At 40.5% G+C, this 19,835-nt stretch overlaps 1 protein-coding gene across 3 annotated transcripts; it reads left to right on the forward strand.

The window, feature by feature from the left end:
• The first annotated feature begins 2,872 nt into the window (after positions 1-2,872).
• armi (armitage) lies at positions 2,873-18,068 on the forward strand. Of its 3 annotated transcripts, none has more exons than XM_065228439.1 (6): positions 2,873-3,068; positions 3,326-4,172; positions 4,825-5,352; positions 5,415-5,641; positions 14,833-15,856; positions 15,918-18,068. In XM_065228439.1, exons 3-6 carry the CDS (start codon positions 5,154-5,156, stop codon positions 18,002-18,004), a joined length of 3,537 nt encoding a protein of 1,178 aa, XP_065084511.1. In that variant the 5' UTR covers positions 2,873-3,068; positions 3,326-4,172; positions 4,825-5,153; the 3' UTR covers positions 18,005-18,068. The 3 variants fall into 3 exon arrangements, with proteins under 3 accessions (XP_065084511.1, XP_065084510.1, XP_065084512.1); XM_065228438.1 differs by having other exon boundaries at positions 3,331-4,172; XM_065228440.1 differs by lacking the exon at positions 3,326-4,172.
• Positions 18,069-19,835: the final 1,767 nt, after the last annotated feature.

Below are 19,835 nucleotides of genomic sequence, written 5' to 3' on the forward strand. Positions count from 1 at the left end.
CAAAGTCGGCCTTTGCCACGTGGCTTTCCCACCGCGAACACTAAAGAATTCGTTATTAACCCACTATAGTGCGACCAGATAGGAAAACTACTTTTCAAAAACTACTTTTTTTTTTTTTTTTTTGAAAACTCCCCCAACACTCATGCAGAAAAAATATCCGAAGATATTTTTTCTATCCTGAGAACCACGTATGGATTTTTTTCGTTGGGCGCCAATGAAACTCTTTTTGTTGGTCCCCGGGAGATACTGCGCCGTCCCAGAAGGGGACGTGCCTAAACCCCTGGCTGCTGGTCTAAGCCTGTCGGCAGCCACTGGGGTGGGTACCAAAGGCCTCTTTTGCTCCCGGGTCTCAGGATTGGTAGGTGAGGGGGAATTTTCGGTTCTGAGATTTCCTAACTAACACAGTATATGAATTTACCTTCACAATTTTTATTGGGCGGATCGATGGGGACTGGTGTGCGAGGCGACGTTGACTGTCACGACGACGGAATGGAACAGCCGGATGGTAGTGACCAGATGGTAGTGGCCGGTTGGCAGTGGCCGGATGGCAATGGCCGGGTGGCGGCGGCCAGATGGCGGTGGCCGGATGGCGGTGGCCGAATGACAGTGGCCAGCTGACGGTGGCCGGATAGCGGTGGCCAAAGGGTGGTGGCCAGATAGCAGGGGCCGGATGGTGGTGGCTGTATGGCTGGGCCGTATGGCTGGGCCGAAGGCGGTGGCCGAAAGCGGTGGTCAAAAGGCGATGGGAAGATGGCAATGGCTGGATGGCGACGGCCGGATGGCGATGGCCGGATGGCAACGGCCGGATAGCGATGGCTGGATGGCGATGGCCGGATGGCAATAACCAGATGGCAGTGTCTGTATGGCAGGGGCCGGATGGCGATGGCCAAATTGCGATAGCCAGGTAGCGATCCCGAAACACGTGGCCAACGCTCTTGCACCGTGATCGACGAGCAATCACCCCAAGTACAAAAAAACTCCAACACTCACTCGCACCTCGTAGAAAAAACCGACCTTTCTCTTATCACCGCCTGCAACTTACTGCCTATCCTCTCTCTCGGCCGAACGATCGCTCACCTCCTCCTCGACTCTCAGCTTCCCCCGTTAATCTCGTAGCTGGTTTCCGTCTCCCATAGAGGAGTGACAAGTCGGTGGTGGTTCAGTGGACAGTGGTCACTTCGCCCATGCAGCAAAACACCTCCATCATCGCTGTGCCCTACCTTATCGGTCCCTTTAAAAGTGACGTTATGGAGCTATCTAAATTAGCAAAACTGACCCTACTCTTACACCACCTCAATCAAATGTTACGAACCGGTAACAGTGTAATGTTATAATTATAAGATTAATTATATGACAGTATACAAATAGATTTCGAAGGTTAAACACGAGGTTAAATATACCATCAAGCTAAGAAATCATTCAAATTATATAGTATTTCATAACTTGAAGCTTTTTGAAGTTATCACCATCTAACTTTTTCTTTAAACTATCCATATTTATCACTTTTTGTACTTTTTTAAAACGAAATAAAGGCACTCGACAAGGCACACCAAGTATGTCAGCAACGTTACGGTGCAACAAAGATATTTTTCACCCAATAATGGGTAAAAATGTGCCCATTTTTTAACCGGAAAACAGGTTTCGGGAATGGGTGAAAAAGTACCCACTATTTGAAATTTTCATTTACGAGTTTTTTTACAGCTCCATACACTACCACAAAATGGGTAATTTTTCACTCATTAATGAGTACTCACCAGTTACAGTGTACGCTATTTCAAAACTACCCAAATTTGGGTATAATCCACCCAGATCGGTCAAAACTGAACCTACCCAAAAATTGGTAAACTTTGCTGGGAGTTACAAGTTGACAAGTGAACAACATCGACATGAATGCGATCGACATTGTTAATTTGGTAACTTGTCACTCCCTACATAGTTTACCCATTTTTGGGTAGGTTCAGTTTTGACAGATATGGATGGATTCTACCCAAATTTGGGTGGTTTATAAATAGCGTGTACTAAAAATAAATGCAATTTGACAGAAATAAAAAAAAACCATTTTCACCCACTTTCCATCTGTGAATCAATCGTCACTCTGATTCTTCAATACAATTATTGATGAATTTACGTTACGGTCGACCAGCAGATGGAAATGATGTGAAAATGATAACGACGTTTTGCTACCTGTCATCACAGAGAACAGACGTTGAAGCTCGGTCAGAAACTTGTGTAAAATAAGTGGGAACGTCGCCGTTACGTGGTGTTAGCATCTCCTGATTTTCTCTATAAATTTTCCACTTTCGACCAATTTGGCGCTAGTATCGATAAATTTTCTGTTGAAAATTGCCACTTGGCGCTACTAGCACTTAGGGCCGTTTTCTTCACTCCCGCATAAATCTTAAACCAGGCTTACCCATATAGTTAAACCTGGATTAAGGCTTAAGGGGAGGTGAAGAAATCGCCCCTTAGTGTCTAGTGTAATTTGTGCAACGCCAGCGCCATCATGTTGTCAAAGAGGGTTTTTAAGTGGGGAAGTCACCGTTAGTGGCGCTTAAGTCGAATAGGAATCTTTACACAAGTTTTTAGAGAAATTTTGTTCGAGCCTCCATGTCTGTTCTCTATGGTTTCGCGTAAATTCATAAATATTATAGTACGTCCAGTACGTCCATAACATGTTATAACTGCAGAGTCTGTTTTTTGTTGTGTACATGGTTTGAAAAATGGGTATTTTTTACCCATTAATGAGTTTTCGCGAAACACCGTGTATGCATTAAACAATTTCAGTCATGGATTATAGTGCCATGTGTTTCGACGCTTGATGCTGAATCCCTTATCATATTTAAAAAAAAAAATGTCAAAAGCGCTTCATCAGCAAAACCGGACCAGAAACCGAAAAGATTTCACAATCCCCAGCAGGAAATTGTAATTCCTCGTGGTTTTGTGAGTTTAATTGACCAATTCTTCAGTAATCAGCGCAGTTTTATGCGTTAAAACAAGAAAACCCTAATCTCTGTTTAATTCCGTTTGAAATTATGTCCAGTAGTGAGCTAACACCAAAGGAAACACTGGTAAGTATGCGGATATTTTTTTTGTGTGTTTACGATGGTTGCTTCTATTCCATAAAATGTAATGTTACAAACATCATAAAGTAATATAACCTATTATCAAATATTGAAGAGCAGAAACGAAGCACTGGGAAAGAGTTCCTCCCAAGCGGTCCTAATCGTAGCGCCTATCATATTAATCACTGCATAAGAATTCTATATCATCTGAATTTGTGGCTTCCTCGGGTAGAAATTTGACACCTATCTTTGTTTGTATCGAGGTTAGGGATCCCTCGGATGAGTGAATCTACATCAGAATTGCCCAGCGTCGATTTTCTACACAACATATAGCGTCAACCTGTCTTCGATGGTAAGATAAGCTAATGGAGTGAACCCCCGGCGGGTGGTAAGACTATAGATTGTAAGGTTCATATTCGTAATTTGATGTGCAGAACCGTATACGATATGTTTCAATGTTCAGCCAGACTGCTATATTTTACCAAATAATTCAACACCAAGGGGAAAATCATTGTTTTTGTTCGAATAGAAAATAGCGTTAATTTGCTTGTCACCGAAAATTGCAGTTGAACGACGCCGTCGTTTCAATATCAACGATAAAATCAAAGAACTCGGCACTCTGCTGCCTCGCAACATTGAAGGTTCCAGCAGCGATATCAGCGGAAAGGATGGCAGAGTCAACAAGGGAACCATCCTGAAAGGGACGGTCGACTACGTGAAGGAACTGAAGCAGGAAGTCAGCGCGTTGCGTCGGAATGGCGACCTGTTGGTTGCCATCAAAAACGAGAACGTCATCTTACAACACAAGTTATCGGTAATTTACTATATACATATTGGGTATAACATGGTACATTCGACTATCCCATGATTTGATATGAACCTCAGAAAAATATTGTACTAGATGATGAATTTTATTGACCTACATTTATAATAAGCATTACAGCATTTCAGCATAATCATAAATTTGTTTACAGGTTCAGTTTGAGTAAGTATCGTCCAATTCTTAATCTTAACAAGGCATTTCCATTCTGTTAATTGTTGAACATTTTATCATTTATGAATTGACAGAGATATTGCTGGGAGGAATTCTACCCGATGCTTGAGTTATAGGTACAAATGATCCAGGATATCGCTACTCATTCCATATACTAACAATTTATCACTTCGAAGCCATTTGTTAGATCAGCCAATGTTCAAACAGCTTAGTCCTTGAACATAACCCCTTATTGTAATTCATTGTTGTGAGCTTCGTGTGGCTAAAGGGCGTCACCAATCATTGAAGGGTTTTGTGTGCCACTTAATGTAGCTTTTACGCATAAGATTCCGTAAGGATTGCATAGAACATGGGACGGTATGACACATTTGACGAAGTAGTGCTACACCCTATCGGTAGCCCGTAAAGGTCGTTCGATAGAAATATTGCAAAGCTTTCCATATTTCAGACTACGAAAACTATTCTAATCGAGGAATTAGAAAATTGTTATTGATAGATTGCTTAGCTTAGCTAGAATTTATTTAATTATTTATTTGAAGTTAGGAAACGAGCTTATATTCAAACATTGGCAGCCTTTCGAGTTTTCAGTTTTCGTAGGCCACTAAGTCCTTGAATAAAACCGTACTTATGTAATTAATTCATTATATCGTTTGCTTGTCGTTTGAACATTATTGAAGCATTTTCGTGCAGTTTTCATCATTCCGTTTTAACATTTTATTGCTTTATTGCAGCCATGCTAAGCCAAAATTGCTTTTTCCTTTTGAACAGCCAAAGATCGACCAGCAGCTGGCGCCCACCAAGCAGGGCATCGTAAGGGTAAAGTTCTACCTCTACGTTGAGATGTGCGAAAACAATCTGCAGCTGGAGAACCACGTCAAAAGGCTGCAGAACTTGCGTAAAGAACTCAACCACATCAAGGACACCGACTGGCAGTACGAGTCGATCGACAAATTCTTTGGACAAAACTAGACGAATTCGGACTAGATTTTCATGAGTGATTATAGGTGATGACTGTATAGCGTGTCAGTGAAATAGGCAAAAAAGGACGGCGTGCTAGTTTATATGAATTTTGAGTTGGAAAAGTGTGAACAGAGAAAATGTTGCGTTTAGTTAAAAAAGTGATGCTGGATCTGGTCTCCAGCATTGGTGGCCCGAAGGAAACAGAGGAGGAGAAAATCAAACGGCTGGAAGCTCTGTTAGAAGATAACGACGGAAAGGACGATGAAGAAGAGCAGTTACGATTGGAAGAAGATGCAAAAAAGGAAATAACGGCAACCAATTGCTTTCTACAGACAGGTAAAACTATAGCTCTAAAACTAGTAAATGAAACTTATTTGATGCAAACTTTTCCATGGCAGGGATTGTGACCAAGGTTGAGAGCAACTACATTGTGATTGATATGACGATGAACGTGGAGAAAAAGGTCTTGCAGGCATGCCAGTTTCAACATCAGCTGGAAGTTGGGGTAAAAGTGTCCTACCTGGCGTACAAGGCTCCCCAAAGTGAATCCATCAAAGTAGTCAAACTGGAAGCGGTGTTGAGTGAAGTTTGGGGTGATAAAAAGCAAAAGACGGAGAAGGAAGAGGTAAGTTTGATGAGATTGTAAAATGCATATGTGTATGTGTTACGCATCTCGGAAATGATGGAAAGCAACACCACTTCCATTACGATCGTATTTGAATCCCATGAAACCCTCCTTAATTTTATTGAGATCAATCATTTGTTTTCGGATTTAAAACATATTCCTAGCCTAACTAGTTGTAGATGAAAATACTTCTTATTGGATATCGAGAAAAAATCCCAAGAATTCTGGAAGAGATCCGGGAAAACGGTGATTTTTTCTCTGCAAGAGTTTTGAAATCAACTAGTGAAACAGAGTGAGTTTTACCAAAAAAAATACTTGCTCTTTTTCCTGCATATTTTCCATCTGTTTTTTTATTTTTTTATTTAATTACTCAGCAATTGTTCTGACAGAATTTTCTACTCAGAATTATCATGCAATTTTTCCTTAACGTTGCCAGAACACTCTCCTCGTAATTACCTTGGAAATATCCTTGGAACTCTTTTATGAATATTATTGGAATATTTTTTAGAAACCTTTGAAGCTATCCTGATAGCTCGATTACTTTTAAAATCTTTTCAATATTTTCTTAGAAATCTAGTCAAATATCTCATCTGAATTAGTTCTGAATTTTCCTCAAAAATTCCTTGAAATTTTCCTAATAAATCGTTGAAATTCTCCTCTGAATTTTCTTGAAACATTCCTTAGAATTTTTTTTAAATATTCTTCCATTTTTTTGGAATTTACCTCAGAATACGATTCCTTTAGTATTTTTCTCGAAATTCCATTGAAGTTCTCTTATTCCTCAGTATTCCATTGAAATTATTTTCTGAACACTCTTTAAATTTCTCCTCACGATCTCCATACAATTCTTCCCAGAATCAGCTAGCAATTCTTCTTGAAGTTCTCCTCACAACTCCATTGGAATTCTTTTAAGCATAACATAGCAATTCTTATCAGAAATTGTTTTCTTCTCCCCAGAAATCCGTTGGAAATTAGGACTTTATCTCAGACATATCTTTGAATTCTGGTCATAACTCGTTAAAATTTCGTATCCCCCTTAACACTTCATTTATTTTGAAAACCCTCCTGAAAATTCCATAGGTATTCTAGACATAATTCTATGGAAAATTATCGAATTCCTATCTATTAAGCGTGAAAGCATCTCACAAAAGCGAATCAACATTTTTCCTGCACCTTAGATAGAGTCGCCCCCTCCACAGTGGGACCAATTAAAAAAAAAAAAAAGTGGGGCATGGTCATTTGCGACGAATCTATTGAGTGTAGCTGATGTCTTCTAGAATGTTTCTTCAATTTGGAGTACTTTATTTGAGTAGTGAAATTTTTTCGTTATTTTTATGTTTTATTAAAATTGATGAACATGATTTTGAGAAACTTTTTTTAAGATGACAATTTTATATCTCTCAAGTGAACGAAGTTATAGGGTGGAAATAGAGTACAAACGGTAGTACCCCCTTAAAAACTGTACCATAACTTTTTTGTTTGATTTTTCCAATTTTTTTCAATGTTCTACAAAGTTTTAAGTGCTCTAAAAATCATATTTTTGCTCAAAGAAGCAAATCGCTATCTCTTTGTTTAAAGGATTTCCATCCGTATTTATACTTGTTTAACACTATCTTTAAGGAGGTGTATTTTGCACCAACACCACTGCGACCAGTAATTTGATCTATTGTAGTATATCCCGTGTCCTTAGTTTAGTGCATGTCGTATTACTCCATCACTATTACGAAATGATGAAGTATTCGATTTTTTTTTACAGTTGTCATTCTTGCATTTATCGCAAGGATCCGGCTCTAACTGAAAGGTAAATTTGGATGCATTCAAGTGATCATAACTCAAGAATTAAATAACATCAAAACGTCAAACAAAAGGGTATTTATTCAGCTTTCAAACGATATATAACAAGTTATTACATTTCACCGTTTCGAACGAACTGTCGCACTTTACATGTTGTCACTTCTTTACCGCATGTAGCCAACGGCTGAAAGTCTCCTTAATAAAGATATAAAAAAAAATTCTTTACCGCATCCTCGAAGTTTTTACTTGACAATTGCCCAATATTTTTCGATCGGTCTGAACTCAGGAAAATTCGGAGGATTAATCTCTTTGGCGACGAAATTAACATTGTTTGCAGCATACCATTCTAGTACTTCCTTAGAGAAGTGGCAGCTGGCTAGATCCGGCCAAAACATAACGTTGGTCTTGTGTTGCCGAATAAAGGGTAAAATCCGCTTTTTCAGACACTCTTTAATGTAAACCTTCGACCTCGCCTTCGACGTCATTGTGTGAGATGTGATGGAAACCTTGGTTTTAAGGCCAAAACTGCATATTCCTTGCGAAATCATTAGTTTTCGAGCAAACTTATCAGCAAAAACAAATTTATACCTGGGAAGGGACATCCCCACGACCAGTTTCAGGGTAAAATTTTCTTCCGGAGATTTGTTTATAATCCATTTTGACATATGTTTCGATCCATTAAAATACAGCCATCAAATTTCGTCAAAACTCGTTCGTATAGTAATCGTGCTTGCTTTTTGGCCACTTAATTTTGTTTCAGGGAGCGATTCGGATGTTTACTGGCACAAAAAGACTTATATCCTTCTCTTGAAAGGATGTTACGCACGGTGGAAAAGTTGGAATCGTATTTCTTTGCCAAATCACGTATGGAGACACCTGGGTTGCTTTTCACGTACGTCAACACCTTTCTCCTCAGCTGTTTGTCCCTAGTGCCACTTTTATGATAGATGCGCTGTGCTCTATCCCCACTCAGAGTATCCTTGTAACGTCTGATTACAAGACTCACCGTTGACTTTGGGAATTTTAACACTTTGCTCTTTTTGAGGCAGACCACGAAGGGTTCTCTAGATATTTGTGCACAATTAATTTTCTTTTCTCAAGTTCCATGATCCGTAATTTCGGGATGCGTCGATCAATCGAGAAAAACTTTTCACCAATTTCTTCGTCAATGAAACATCAACAAATGCCTGTCAAAACGTTTTTTGTTCCAACCATCAGGGGCGCGGTGGTGTATTAAACCGTGCGTCCAGATTTACTTTGAATCGAGCTTTATTTATACCCTTCGGAGTGTTGAAACACCCTCTAAAGGGGCGCCCTTTGTCAGTCAAAATTGGATTCCTTAGCAACAAAATTAAGGAATGACATCGATAATGAGCATGCATCAGCACCCTAGTCTTAACCACTTCAACCTAGAGAACAACGAATAGAAGATTAGGAATCACATAGATGAAGACTAACTAACTCATTTTTTCCTTGTTTCAAGATCATCCTCGGTGGACAAAGCCGAATCTTGTCATTATCAACAAGGCATAAATAGTAATAAGGACTAAGATGTGTTCCTTTGATTACTGAAAAATCCTGTTCCCCTAGATTGAAATAGTCAGGGCTATGAAGCGGTGGTAGATCTTAGCAGGTATTAGCAGCTAATCTCAACGTTATTTTGTTCAAAATCTTATACCCTACTATATAAAGAGAGAGAAAAGGATTCGTAAGTGCTAATCCTTCTCTCTCCCTCTCTTTATACAGGTATTCCACTAAGATGCCCACATTCATCAGGATTTATACCCTACTGTTAACTACAAATACAATTGATAGGGGGATCCATGAGGATTTCTAATGAATTTTCTAATAAAGTACCTCAATGTTTTGATACGTTCAGGGCTGGAGCTCATCTCAGAACGTTAACAAAGCAACTTCATGCATGCATCTCACAACACTCGACAAAGAGTGTGTGGTTCTCCCATTTACTTGGCTCACTCTTTTCGCTCTTTTCCAACTAATATGTGCGAAAGCGATACACACAATGAGCGGTACACTTCGTGCTGCGCAGGGAGCGAATATAATACAACAAGCGCTAATGTCTCACAGGAGATGAAGAAGGGCACAACGAATAAGAATTAATCATGTTTTGTTGTTTTTGACATCATCCACATCCAGAGGGCCAGTCACTTCGAATGTATGGGAATGGTAGGAAACCATTTGGAAATACATGAAAATTTTCAGTTTTTATTCATTATCGTCTTTATGGGTAGTTTTAGATGCACAAAAATTGCACGAGTACATTACTATGGTGTGAAAGCATGTTTAGTCACAAATCGTGGATTTTCTGATATTCTCCATACTGCAAAAATGATTTTACTACCACTGAAGGGGTGACATCTCTCGGATCTTTAGTATATTTAGCTACTACTCAAATCATATAATTAATTGTGTCTTTTTGCTGGGTTTCCCATTTGCAACCCTACACTGAGTGGCGCTCTTTGCGTCGGAGCCGTCAGAGCGATGGCTACACATTGAGCTTTCGTTATTTCTGGGGGTGTGCCTATCTTCTCTTATCCGTTTCTTTACACTTGCGCAGGGTGAAAGACAAGCAAACTTTGTGTTTGCTTGATTTTCACTTTGTTTATTTCCGAAAATCAGTACATTGCGCGCATTGAGTGATCAGATGACAGCCCTGGTTAAGTTTTTCTATTTTCATGACCATTTTTCCAAGTATGTATGTACATTAGGGTCGGTTACAGCTTCGACAAAGTTGTTTGGTATAGTATTCTCAATTTAAGTCCGAGTTTTGGTGAAATTTGAGCAATATTTGGATGTTTGGTAAGCAGATTAATAGGATCGTTCCGTTTCCCATAAAAATCGAGTTTATAACCAAATTCGTTCCAATTTGGCCGCTGGGGACCTCAATAAGTATTAAAGAGCAGTGGTGAACACACCCTAATGTAAATACTAGGAAAAATGGTCATGAAAACAGCAAAACGTAACAAAACATTGAGGTACTTTATTAGAGAACTCAAGGCATCTTGGATCCCCCTATTAATTGAATAAAGGATTAGTCTCCTCATAACAATTCTTGGAACGCTTCTGAAATGAAAAACGTTGCACTCTTTCGCGTATATTATGCCTTTTGTCTTGCTTCCAATAATTCGAGTGGGCTACAATGCGTTCATCTTTCGACACAATTTTCCAACACTCTTTCGGAGAGTCGCATTTGATCTATTTTAGGGTTAACTACCCCATTTCCGGCCTATTAAGCACAACCCGCACTTAGTCTTTCATAATCTAGTGCAGTTTAGCACCAAACGGAATGTTATTATTACTGATGGCTTCCAAATTTATTTACCTTTCCGTAGGTACCGTAAGATTTAATAAAGAGAAACCAATCGTTGAGATATTGTCATAAGTCTAACACTGCTTCTTGACGCCAAACTCGGCCTACGGATTCTTAACTCGGCCTAACGCATTGAAACGCCATTTAAACGCCAATGAATTCACTTCGGCCTATCGGATGAAGATAAAAATTGATTCGGTCGGAGCGCTTCTTTTGTTTTTGGGAATAATGGGTGCAAACCTTCATATCACGCGTTCTCATTAACTTCGTTCGGAAGCTTATAAACTAAAGTATCGTACCAAACGCATATATAATTGACTTGTTAACTTTGAAATCATGGATTTATTTGAAGTTTTCTGCTCGATAGGCCCAAAATGGGCGATTAGGCCGAAGTAGTTCTCTCCCTACTTGGTGAGATTTTCATCTTTTCCTCGCACTGGCATCCTTTTTAATTTCTTTCGATGTTCTCTTCCGCTTTTCCTGTGTCATCCTTGCGTCTCCAAAGAAGCTGCCATCAGAATCTACTGGATTCTCTTCGTCAGTTGAAGAAGATTCAAGCGGATGACCCAGCGTCTTGTAGATAGTCTACGCAGGTAGTGTTTGTGTAGAAGACGATGATGTTGCAGTTTGGAGCTCTCCTCTGTCTCATTATCTAAGTCGACCCTGACCAAATCCTCACTGGAACTAGAATCACCATGGTATTGTTTCAGCAAACTGAGCGAATCCATTTTACAATCAATTTCTACAACAGCACAAATTTAGAACTACCAAAACACAGCAACAAAAATGTAATATCGATCAACGTAATTCAAGCTGATTTATGAAATATTGATGTAATAGCTTAAAGCAGATACAATATTACATCAATGGATGTAGTTTTGTTCGCAAAATCAGTATACATACTTACCTTACCAATCAGGCTAAAGCCTTGTTGTCCTCTGCTGTCTGAAGAAGTCGTCTTCACTCTCCTAGATCCATGGCCACGCCTCGCCAGCCTCATAGTCTGCGAAGGGTCCGCAGGTCGATCCACGTTGCCCGCTGCGCGCCTCTTCTTCTTGTTCCTGCTTTCGAGAACCATTTTCACTGGGTCGTTGTGCGGCATTCTTACGACGTGCTCAGCCCACTGTTGTGCCTAAACGTTTGGTTTGTGATATCTGGAGAAGGCAACCTTACAGGTTCGCGTAGTGGTTACTGAATGAATCTCTATTTCCATATCTTAATTCTAGAAACCTTCACCCAAGCCTAACTCTACACTAGTAACTTATTCTATGGGAGGTGACCTTACTGGTCTCCAAACATAGTCAACCAATCACATCAATTTGTCACGGGTTCTGGTTACTTGTTATGGCGTTCCATTCTTCATAGTACGTACAATTGACGAAGGGTGCCGAAAAGACATAGCGAAAGAATTTAGGTCTGTTGTTTTCCGGGTCAGAGTCATAGTCGATGCGTTTATTTGTAAACGCATTATGGGTCATACGGAAACAAAACATGTGGTTGTAATAATTTGAGTGGTTGTATTTTTGACGATAAGGTACGGAAGGTACTTATGTTTGGTGTTTGCTCTTTTGAAGTGACTGTCGTATGTCAACTTGGAGGGTCTAGCAAAAAGGTCTCTGTGGAATTTGAGATTGTAGCATGTCATGTCATGAGTCATGTTACACCACGCGAATTTCTCTGCTGGTATCATATTCGGCGGTCACCCCAAATACACGAACTCGTCGACCACCTCGATTTCGTCACCGTCAATCTAAACTCCGGGTGGGAGGCTAACATTGTCTTCCCTAAAACTTCTTCCTCTAATGTATTTCGCCTTGGATGCGTTGATGGCAACCCTAATAACAATGTTATGGTTAATTTGCTTAACGACGTGTTCGGGGTATCATCCAAACCATTTGTGGAATAGTTCAACCATTTGGTTTATCGTTCGTGTATGGTATTTTTTATTAGGGTAGTCCAATCCGCCTAGCTTCAGCCTTCAGTCTGATGTACGTTTCCACCATCGTTTCATAGTTCCGTGCCATTTATGCCGATATCATCGGCGAAGCCAAGAAGCTGGATGGACTTCCTGAAGATCGTGCCACTCGTGCCTACCCCAGCTCTTCTGATCACACCTTCTAACGCGATGTTGAATAGCAGTCACGAAAGTCCATCACCTTTCCGTAGCCCCCTTCGAGATTCAAAGGGACTCGAGGGTGTCCCCGATACTCGAACAACGCACATCACTCACCTTGACCAATCGCGTCAGTTTATCCGGAAATACGTACTCGTGCATAATCTGCCATAGTTGATCTCGATCGATTGTGTCGCATGCGGATTTGAAATCGATGAACAAATGATGTGTGGGCACAACATATCATTGTACCTAATACTGCGCACTTGAAGATTGACTTTTTGAATCATCCCTATATTAAACCGAAGACATCACATCAAGAAGACTGGCAACTTTGCCAGAATCCAAGCGGCAGATACAGTAGCGCTGCACTTGAGTGAAGGACAATTCTGAGGTGATTTGCTTGGGAATTCTAAAGAAAATACAAGCGAATTTGAATAAGAACTATGCAAGGAAGCTTCTGTGAACTCCTAGAAAAAATCTTTATAATTCGGAGAAAATCGAAGGATGAATTTCATGTTTTTTTCTAATTTTCGATAAATCCTAAAGAGAATTTCAAACTTATTTTAGAAGAATTCTGAACTGCGGAGTGAAATGATTCTTATGGAACTGCTTGAGAATATTCAAATAAAATCATGTCAAGAGTTTTGAGTGAATTTTCAAGGTGGCGTAGCCCTAACCTGAGACTACGCGTTCAAAAAAAACGGAAACAAATAAAAAGTTATTGCATTAAATCGATGAAAAAGTGAAGCTAGTAGACCCTATGCAATTTGGGATCGATTTGAATATAGTTATGACTCTAAATTACGATTTCAAAGTTGTTGAATAGATAAAAAGTGAGGTTTCAGACGCCACTGGTTAAAACATAGACACATTTTAAAGAATTCGAACGCAGATCCAAATTTTACTCAGGAAAAATGCTACTGTCCTAGTAATGACCCATTTAGCCTAGTGATCCCTTCGAGTTTCAGGTTTATGCTTAATTTTAATGTATATCGCACAACCGGGAAAATTTCCCAAATTCCGGAAAAAAACGGGAAATTGCTAAACTGGTCACCATGTAATCTCCAGGTGGATTTGTAGACCATTTCACGAGAGGCTGTGATGTTCAATCATCCTTGGCCGTTGACCCCGGTTATCGGTCCAAACGATTACTGTCTGACTGCCTCTCATCTTATCTGAGCGTTTATGTCACCGATGACAATGCTCACGTTACGTTGAGGGCAGTCGTTTCGTACACACCTGCTGCAGCTGCCAGTAGAAGACTTCGATCTCATCGTCGAGTTTCGATTTGTGGTTCGATTTGTCCACCATACACACAACAGTTGAAGTCTACTGAACACGTCCCTGAATGCATTTATGAAAACGTTCAATCTTCTCGGCGTATTATTGAAAGTCCTAGAGAGACAGCGGTCCTAGAAGTTCTTTGGTATTGAAGATCTCTGAACAAGTTTACCGGGCTTAACCGAAATGCTAAACCTGCCAGAATACTTGATGAAACTGATGAAAGGAGATTTTCAAATACTCTTGCCCTGCATAGTTTAGACAGCCCTCGCCTCGAGGTAGTGCGGCAGGAATACGGAAGAAGTAAACTCCCGGAGAAAGAGCGAACTCAGAGGATGACTTTTTTGTTCGTGGCAAGAGCTTTCACTTTCGTTATGTTCCCCTTAAATCACGAGCTGTGAGGCTCGGTGGAATGATTAATGACAAATTTTGAAAGTAGGAATTATACTCCTCAGAAAAATGCTAAGCTCGTCTCATTTTAGACTCGCGAGTGAGACTCCATCAAGTCTGCCTGGAAGTCCTGTAGAATTTCTCAAAGTTTCACTGTGTCTGGAATTTATTTTGACTTCAAATGCGTGCAGTTCTTTGAATCATTCTAAGATTTAAGATCGAACCTTTGTGCCACCTTACTCTAGCTTTCTAGCGTCTAACAAAACACTTCTTCCGCAGATTGAACAACTAGTACACGAGATCAATCCCACGTACTTCAATTACAATCAGCGCAGCGAACAGGGAACGGTCATTACCAAGCGGCGAGGTTTACTGACCGTGGAAACCGATCAGGGTGAACATTCCATCGAAATGGACAATCTCCAGCTGACATTTGTGCCGGAGGTCGGCGACTACGTTGTCCTGGACTGTCTGGTTCAAATAGATGAAACCTACTTTGACACTCGTGGCAACATCTTGGAAGTACGGGGAATAGCACCCACGCGGACAGTACAGGGAACTGGTTTTGTCACCAAAGCCGACGCCGAGGGTGGCGAAATTCGAACCGATGACGGAATGTACACCTATCTTTCGGATGTTTGCGAAGGTGGTATAACTCCAAATCAAGGCGACAAAGTTATCTTCGAGGCAGTAGAAAATGCTCAGTTAAACTTCCGCTGCATAAAGCTAGTTATCGAAACGGCAGCAGTACGTTCGGTTGACGGTAGTACCAAGGCAGAAACGGCAACAAAATTCGATGACGACTTTTTCTTGGACAAACGTGGCATCAAGATTACCGACGACTTGGACATAAAGCTTGATAACCTAAACGAGCGTAAGAAGTTGGACGTGGTCATTAGGAACGAAGGTGATCGGCAACACAAGCTTATGCGGTCTGTTTTCATGTCGAACAAGCAAACCTCCCAAATGCGTTTGCTACATCCGAAAGTAACCGATACTGCTGTCCTGCAGCCTGGAGATGCGGTGACATACACATTTGAAATTACTGCTGCAAACTTTGGCGTTAGCAAAGAGGTCTTCATGTGGGCGTTTGGAGGGGGATTTAAGATAGCAAGATACGTTACCGTAACTGTTGGAGATGCTGAGACGATCAGTACTCAGGTGAAATATAATGGGACAACTCAAGCTCGCACGGCCGCTGGTTCCCATAAGTTGGCCGCTTGGAACGTGTATAAGCGAAGTGGCGAAATAACACCTGGACAGAAGCTAAGCAAAAAAGCCAACTTCATCGACATTAAGATAGGTTTGTACATAGCTTAGATCAAGTTCAAGCAGGCATATAAATAAATAAAACTTATTTTCAGGTGGCTATCAAGTTCCAGACGAACTGAAGCAAATTATGTTGAATCCATCAATGAGCCGAAATCAGATCGATGAAGAGTTGGAGCGATCTCAGCGCTGTTTGCAGCGCCCTCTGGGTCCAGAAAACTACAAAGCTGTATTCAAAACATTCCTTTGGATGGAGGACGTACAATGCGAGATATCGATTGCCCGGTTCAATGTCGATCGAGCGCATTTTAGTCGGGAAGACAATTATCTTGCCTTGCGTATAGAAAATATTGCTGAGAGCAGACCTTCGTTGATTCCCGGCGATAGGCTAGTGGCAACCACACCTTGGGTCAACAACCAGGGATTGGCAAATGGGGCGTTCATTCATAAAATATTGAAACACAAAATTCTCGTAAAGTTCAGCGAACACTTCCACGAGATGTACAACGGAGAGGATCATAAAATTACGTTTCAACCAACCCGGGGTGCTTTCCAGAAACAGCACCATGCAATCAACTGTGTCACGAGTGCTATGGGTTTCGATTACCTTTTTCCAACTAAGACAAACATTCGGGAGCCGTGGATGGATTTAAAAATTAACGAAAATGGCAAGTTAGCGATGAACGAGTTCGAAAATGAATTTAATTGGCAAAATCCCATGCTGAACCCCATTCAAAAGGAAGCCATAAAGAATATTCTTCGCTCCGAGGCGAGGCCCCTTCCCTACATAATCTTTGGTCCTCCAGGAACGGGTAAAACTATGACCATGATCGAGCTGATTCACCAGATCGTGAAGCTGTCCGCCGACAGTCGAATAATGGTTGCCACCCCATCGAACAGTTCGGCCAATCTAATTACAGAGAGAATAATCAATGCCAAAATTCTACGTCCTGGAGAATTTATTCGAATTGTCGGATTGAATTATGTCGAACAGGAATTGGTCCCGGAACATCTTGCTCCCTATTGCGGTACGGTTGATATTGCATCTGAGCGAACCGTGAAAGGCGAAGTCATTACAACCGAGTCTGGATTGAAGCACAAGTTGCAACTGAAACACTTGGGTCGTCACAGAATTACAATCGGGACCTGTGTCACTCTCGGTACGCTTATGCAAATCCGTTTTCCCCGGAATCATTTCACCCACGTTTTAATAGACGAGGCAGGTCAGTGTTTGGAAACGGAAACACTAATCCCCATGACCTTTATCAACCAACATTGCGGAACAGTTGTACTTGCGGGTGATCCAATGCAGTTGGGTCCAGTTGTGATGAGTAGTCATGCTGCAGACCGTGGATTCGGTACATCTCTTCTGGTTCGTTTGATGGATGCACCACTGTACAGAACGGACAAAACTCGGTTCCCCAAGACCGGCGGATATAATCCACGGCTAGTGACAAAGCTACGGTACAACTACCGTTCGGTTCCCAGCATTCTCGACATTTACAGTGAACTGTTCTACGAGTCTGCGCTGATTGCTCGTATTCCTGTCGAAGGAAGTGAAGAAGCAAAGTTCCTCGATTCAGTTTATGACATTCTTCCAGTAAAGACGGTCCAAAAGCCGCAATCTGGATTCATTTTCTGGGGTGTCAACGGAGTCAACAAGCAAACCCCGGACAGTCCCTCATGGTTCAACCCAGCAGAAGCCAAGAGTGTATTCAATCTGTTATTGAAGCTCTACAAGAAAGGAGTCCGCCCAGAGGACATAGGCGTCATTACCCCGTACCAGCAACAGGCGAAAACAATTCGGAGAATTTTGGAAGAAAGCAATCTGCAGAAACCAAAAATCGGTAGCGTGGAGGAATTCCAGGGCCAGGAACGTATGGTTATTCTGATATCTACTGTGCGAACATCTAAATCTCAACTCGTAAGCGATCAGCAACATGCTCTTGGTTTCGTGTCCAGTCCGAAGCGATTAAATGTGGCAATTTCACGTGCTCGGGCGTTGCTGATCATTTTCGGCAGTCCACAACTTCTCTCGGCGGATAAACTTTGGCAAAAGTTGCTCTACAAAGCAATTGACAATGGTACGTATTGTGGATGTGATCTACCAGATCATTTGGCACCCCATTTGATAACCGATCGGGCCATAAATGGTGACAATCAGACGGAGGAGGAGCGCTAAGTGTTGGTGGAACAGGTATTAATAAGGAATATTCGTAAATAAACAGATGAAACTAAATCCTTTTGGATTGCATTCATTTAATATCACATTGCTCTACAGTCATTTGAGATGAAGCCCTACACTAAAAGTATGGACGTCTTTAAAAAGTTGTTCCAATCGAACCGTCAAAATGCACCGCTTTGCTCGATTGGAAATTGGAACAGCTTTTTCCAGTTTTGTGGTGACAGTCGTCCATACTTTAACTAGAGGGCTTTAATTTGAGATGGTGTTAAGGAAGTTAAGGTAAATCAAAAGCAACAGCAGGTAATGTGTATAAATTATGGTTCTTTTAAGCTTACATACACTGAAAAAAAGTTTTCATATAGTTTCCATTGGGAACGCACATGATATTTTTCCAATAACAAATTTAATGATTTTTATCTGAAATTCACATAACATTCACATGATCACATGAATTCTATGTTATAAATCACATAAACTTCATTGGACACATAAGGTTCATATGATTTCGTGGTGCGATTCCCAATTATGAGATCACATGAAAGTTATGTGAAATCCTAATGGATATTTTCCATCGGAAATGTGATTTATTTTTTTAGTGTATTTCAACCAATGACAAAATACATTAGGCCCTGAAACAAAAATCAATTTTTCTGCGTGCAGAACCCTAATAAAAATAACCATAAAAGAGAGCTTAACGACGTGTTTGGGGTATCATCCAAACCATGTATGGGATAGTTTACCCATCCGGGATGCAGTTCGTTTAAGGTATATGTTTATTAGGGAAGGTCCCGAAGAAACGTGCTCAACTTTCTGGCTCAGCTCTGGTACGCTCTTCTGTCCCAAGCTAATCGATGCACCCCTCGAAATATAGGAAAATCCACGAACCCCTCATTTTATCTGTCAAACTTTCATACACGGCGAATGAGAACGACTCAAATTTGAGTTTAGTTCACTCATAATCGCCAAAAGTGCAGGAACTCAGTGATGAGTTAATTTGCCTCATGTTTTTCCAGGATTTTCCAGGGAGAAATTCCTGAATGTAAGAAAAGTAAAGATTGCATTCATTCAGTCTATTGGTACTACTAGGAGACTGAATAAAATTTTCTTCAATTTCCTCATTTTCCGGCAGATTTTTTAGGTTTTCCACAGGAAACCATGAGACAAATTTTACTCATCGCTGAGTTCCTGCACTTTTGGCGATTATGAGTGAACTAAACTCAAATTTGAGTCGTTCTCATTCGCCGTGTAGCGAATCAAAACAAACATTGTGTCGAGCATTGTGTACCCAACAAACAATTAAAGTCACAAGTAAGCATACACATGGAATAAATGCTGTATAACAGTGTACAAAGCTGAATAAAACAGGATGCCGAATTATGTGCTGAAAAAAAAAGCTCATTGAGATCGATAGATGCGCCTTTATTCCGCCGTTTGCTCTGATATGATTAATTTACTTATTAAAAGCTTTATAAACGTTGACTGTCTTCCTGATTCAGAACCAGAAGTTTGTTCTAATAACAAACTGAATAAGTGTAATTTGCACATACATTGTAGCTTTAATTCGAATGTTTTCAATTGATTTAATAAAATACTTTATTAGACGCCTTATAAATGTTTTCTAGCTTCATTATTAGATTGCATTGCATTACTTTACAATATTGCTGAATAAAGGTGAATACAGTCAGAATAATTGCTCTTATACCACTATGCGTCCATGTTGTAATCACATGATTTGTAAATGCTTTATAAATGACGTATTAGATTCATTATTCGACACCACTTATTCAGTCTAACAACAAGGCGAAATCAGTAGAATAGTGGTTACCGA

This window comes from Ochlerotatus camptorhynchus, unplaced genomic scaffold (genome assembly GCF_037179485.1).
Source record: "Ochlerotatus camptorhynchus isolate MF236.1 unplaced genomic scaffold, CSIRO-AGI_Acam_v1.1 ptg000291l, whole genome shotgun sequence".
Classification (NCBI taxonomy): Eukaryota; Metazoa; Arthropoda; class Insecta; order Diptera; family Culicidae; genus Ochlerotatus; species Ochlerotatus camptorhynchus.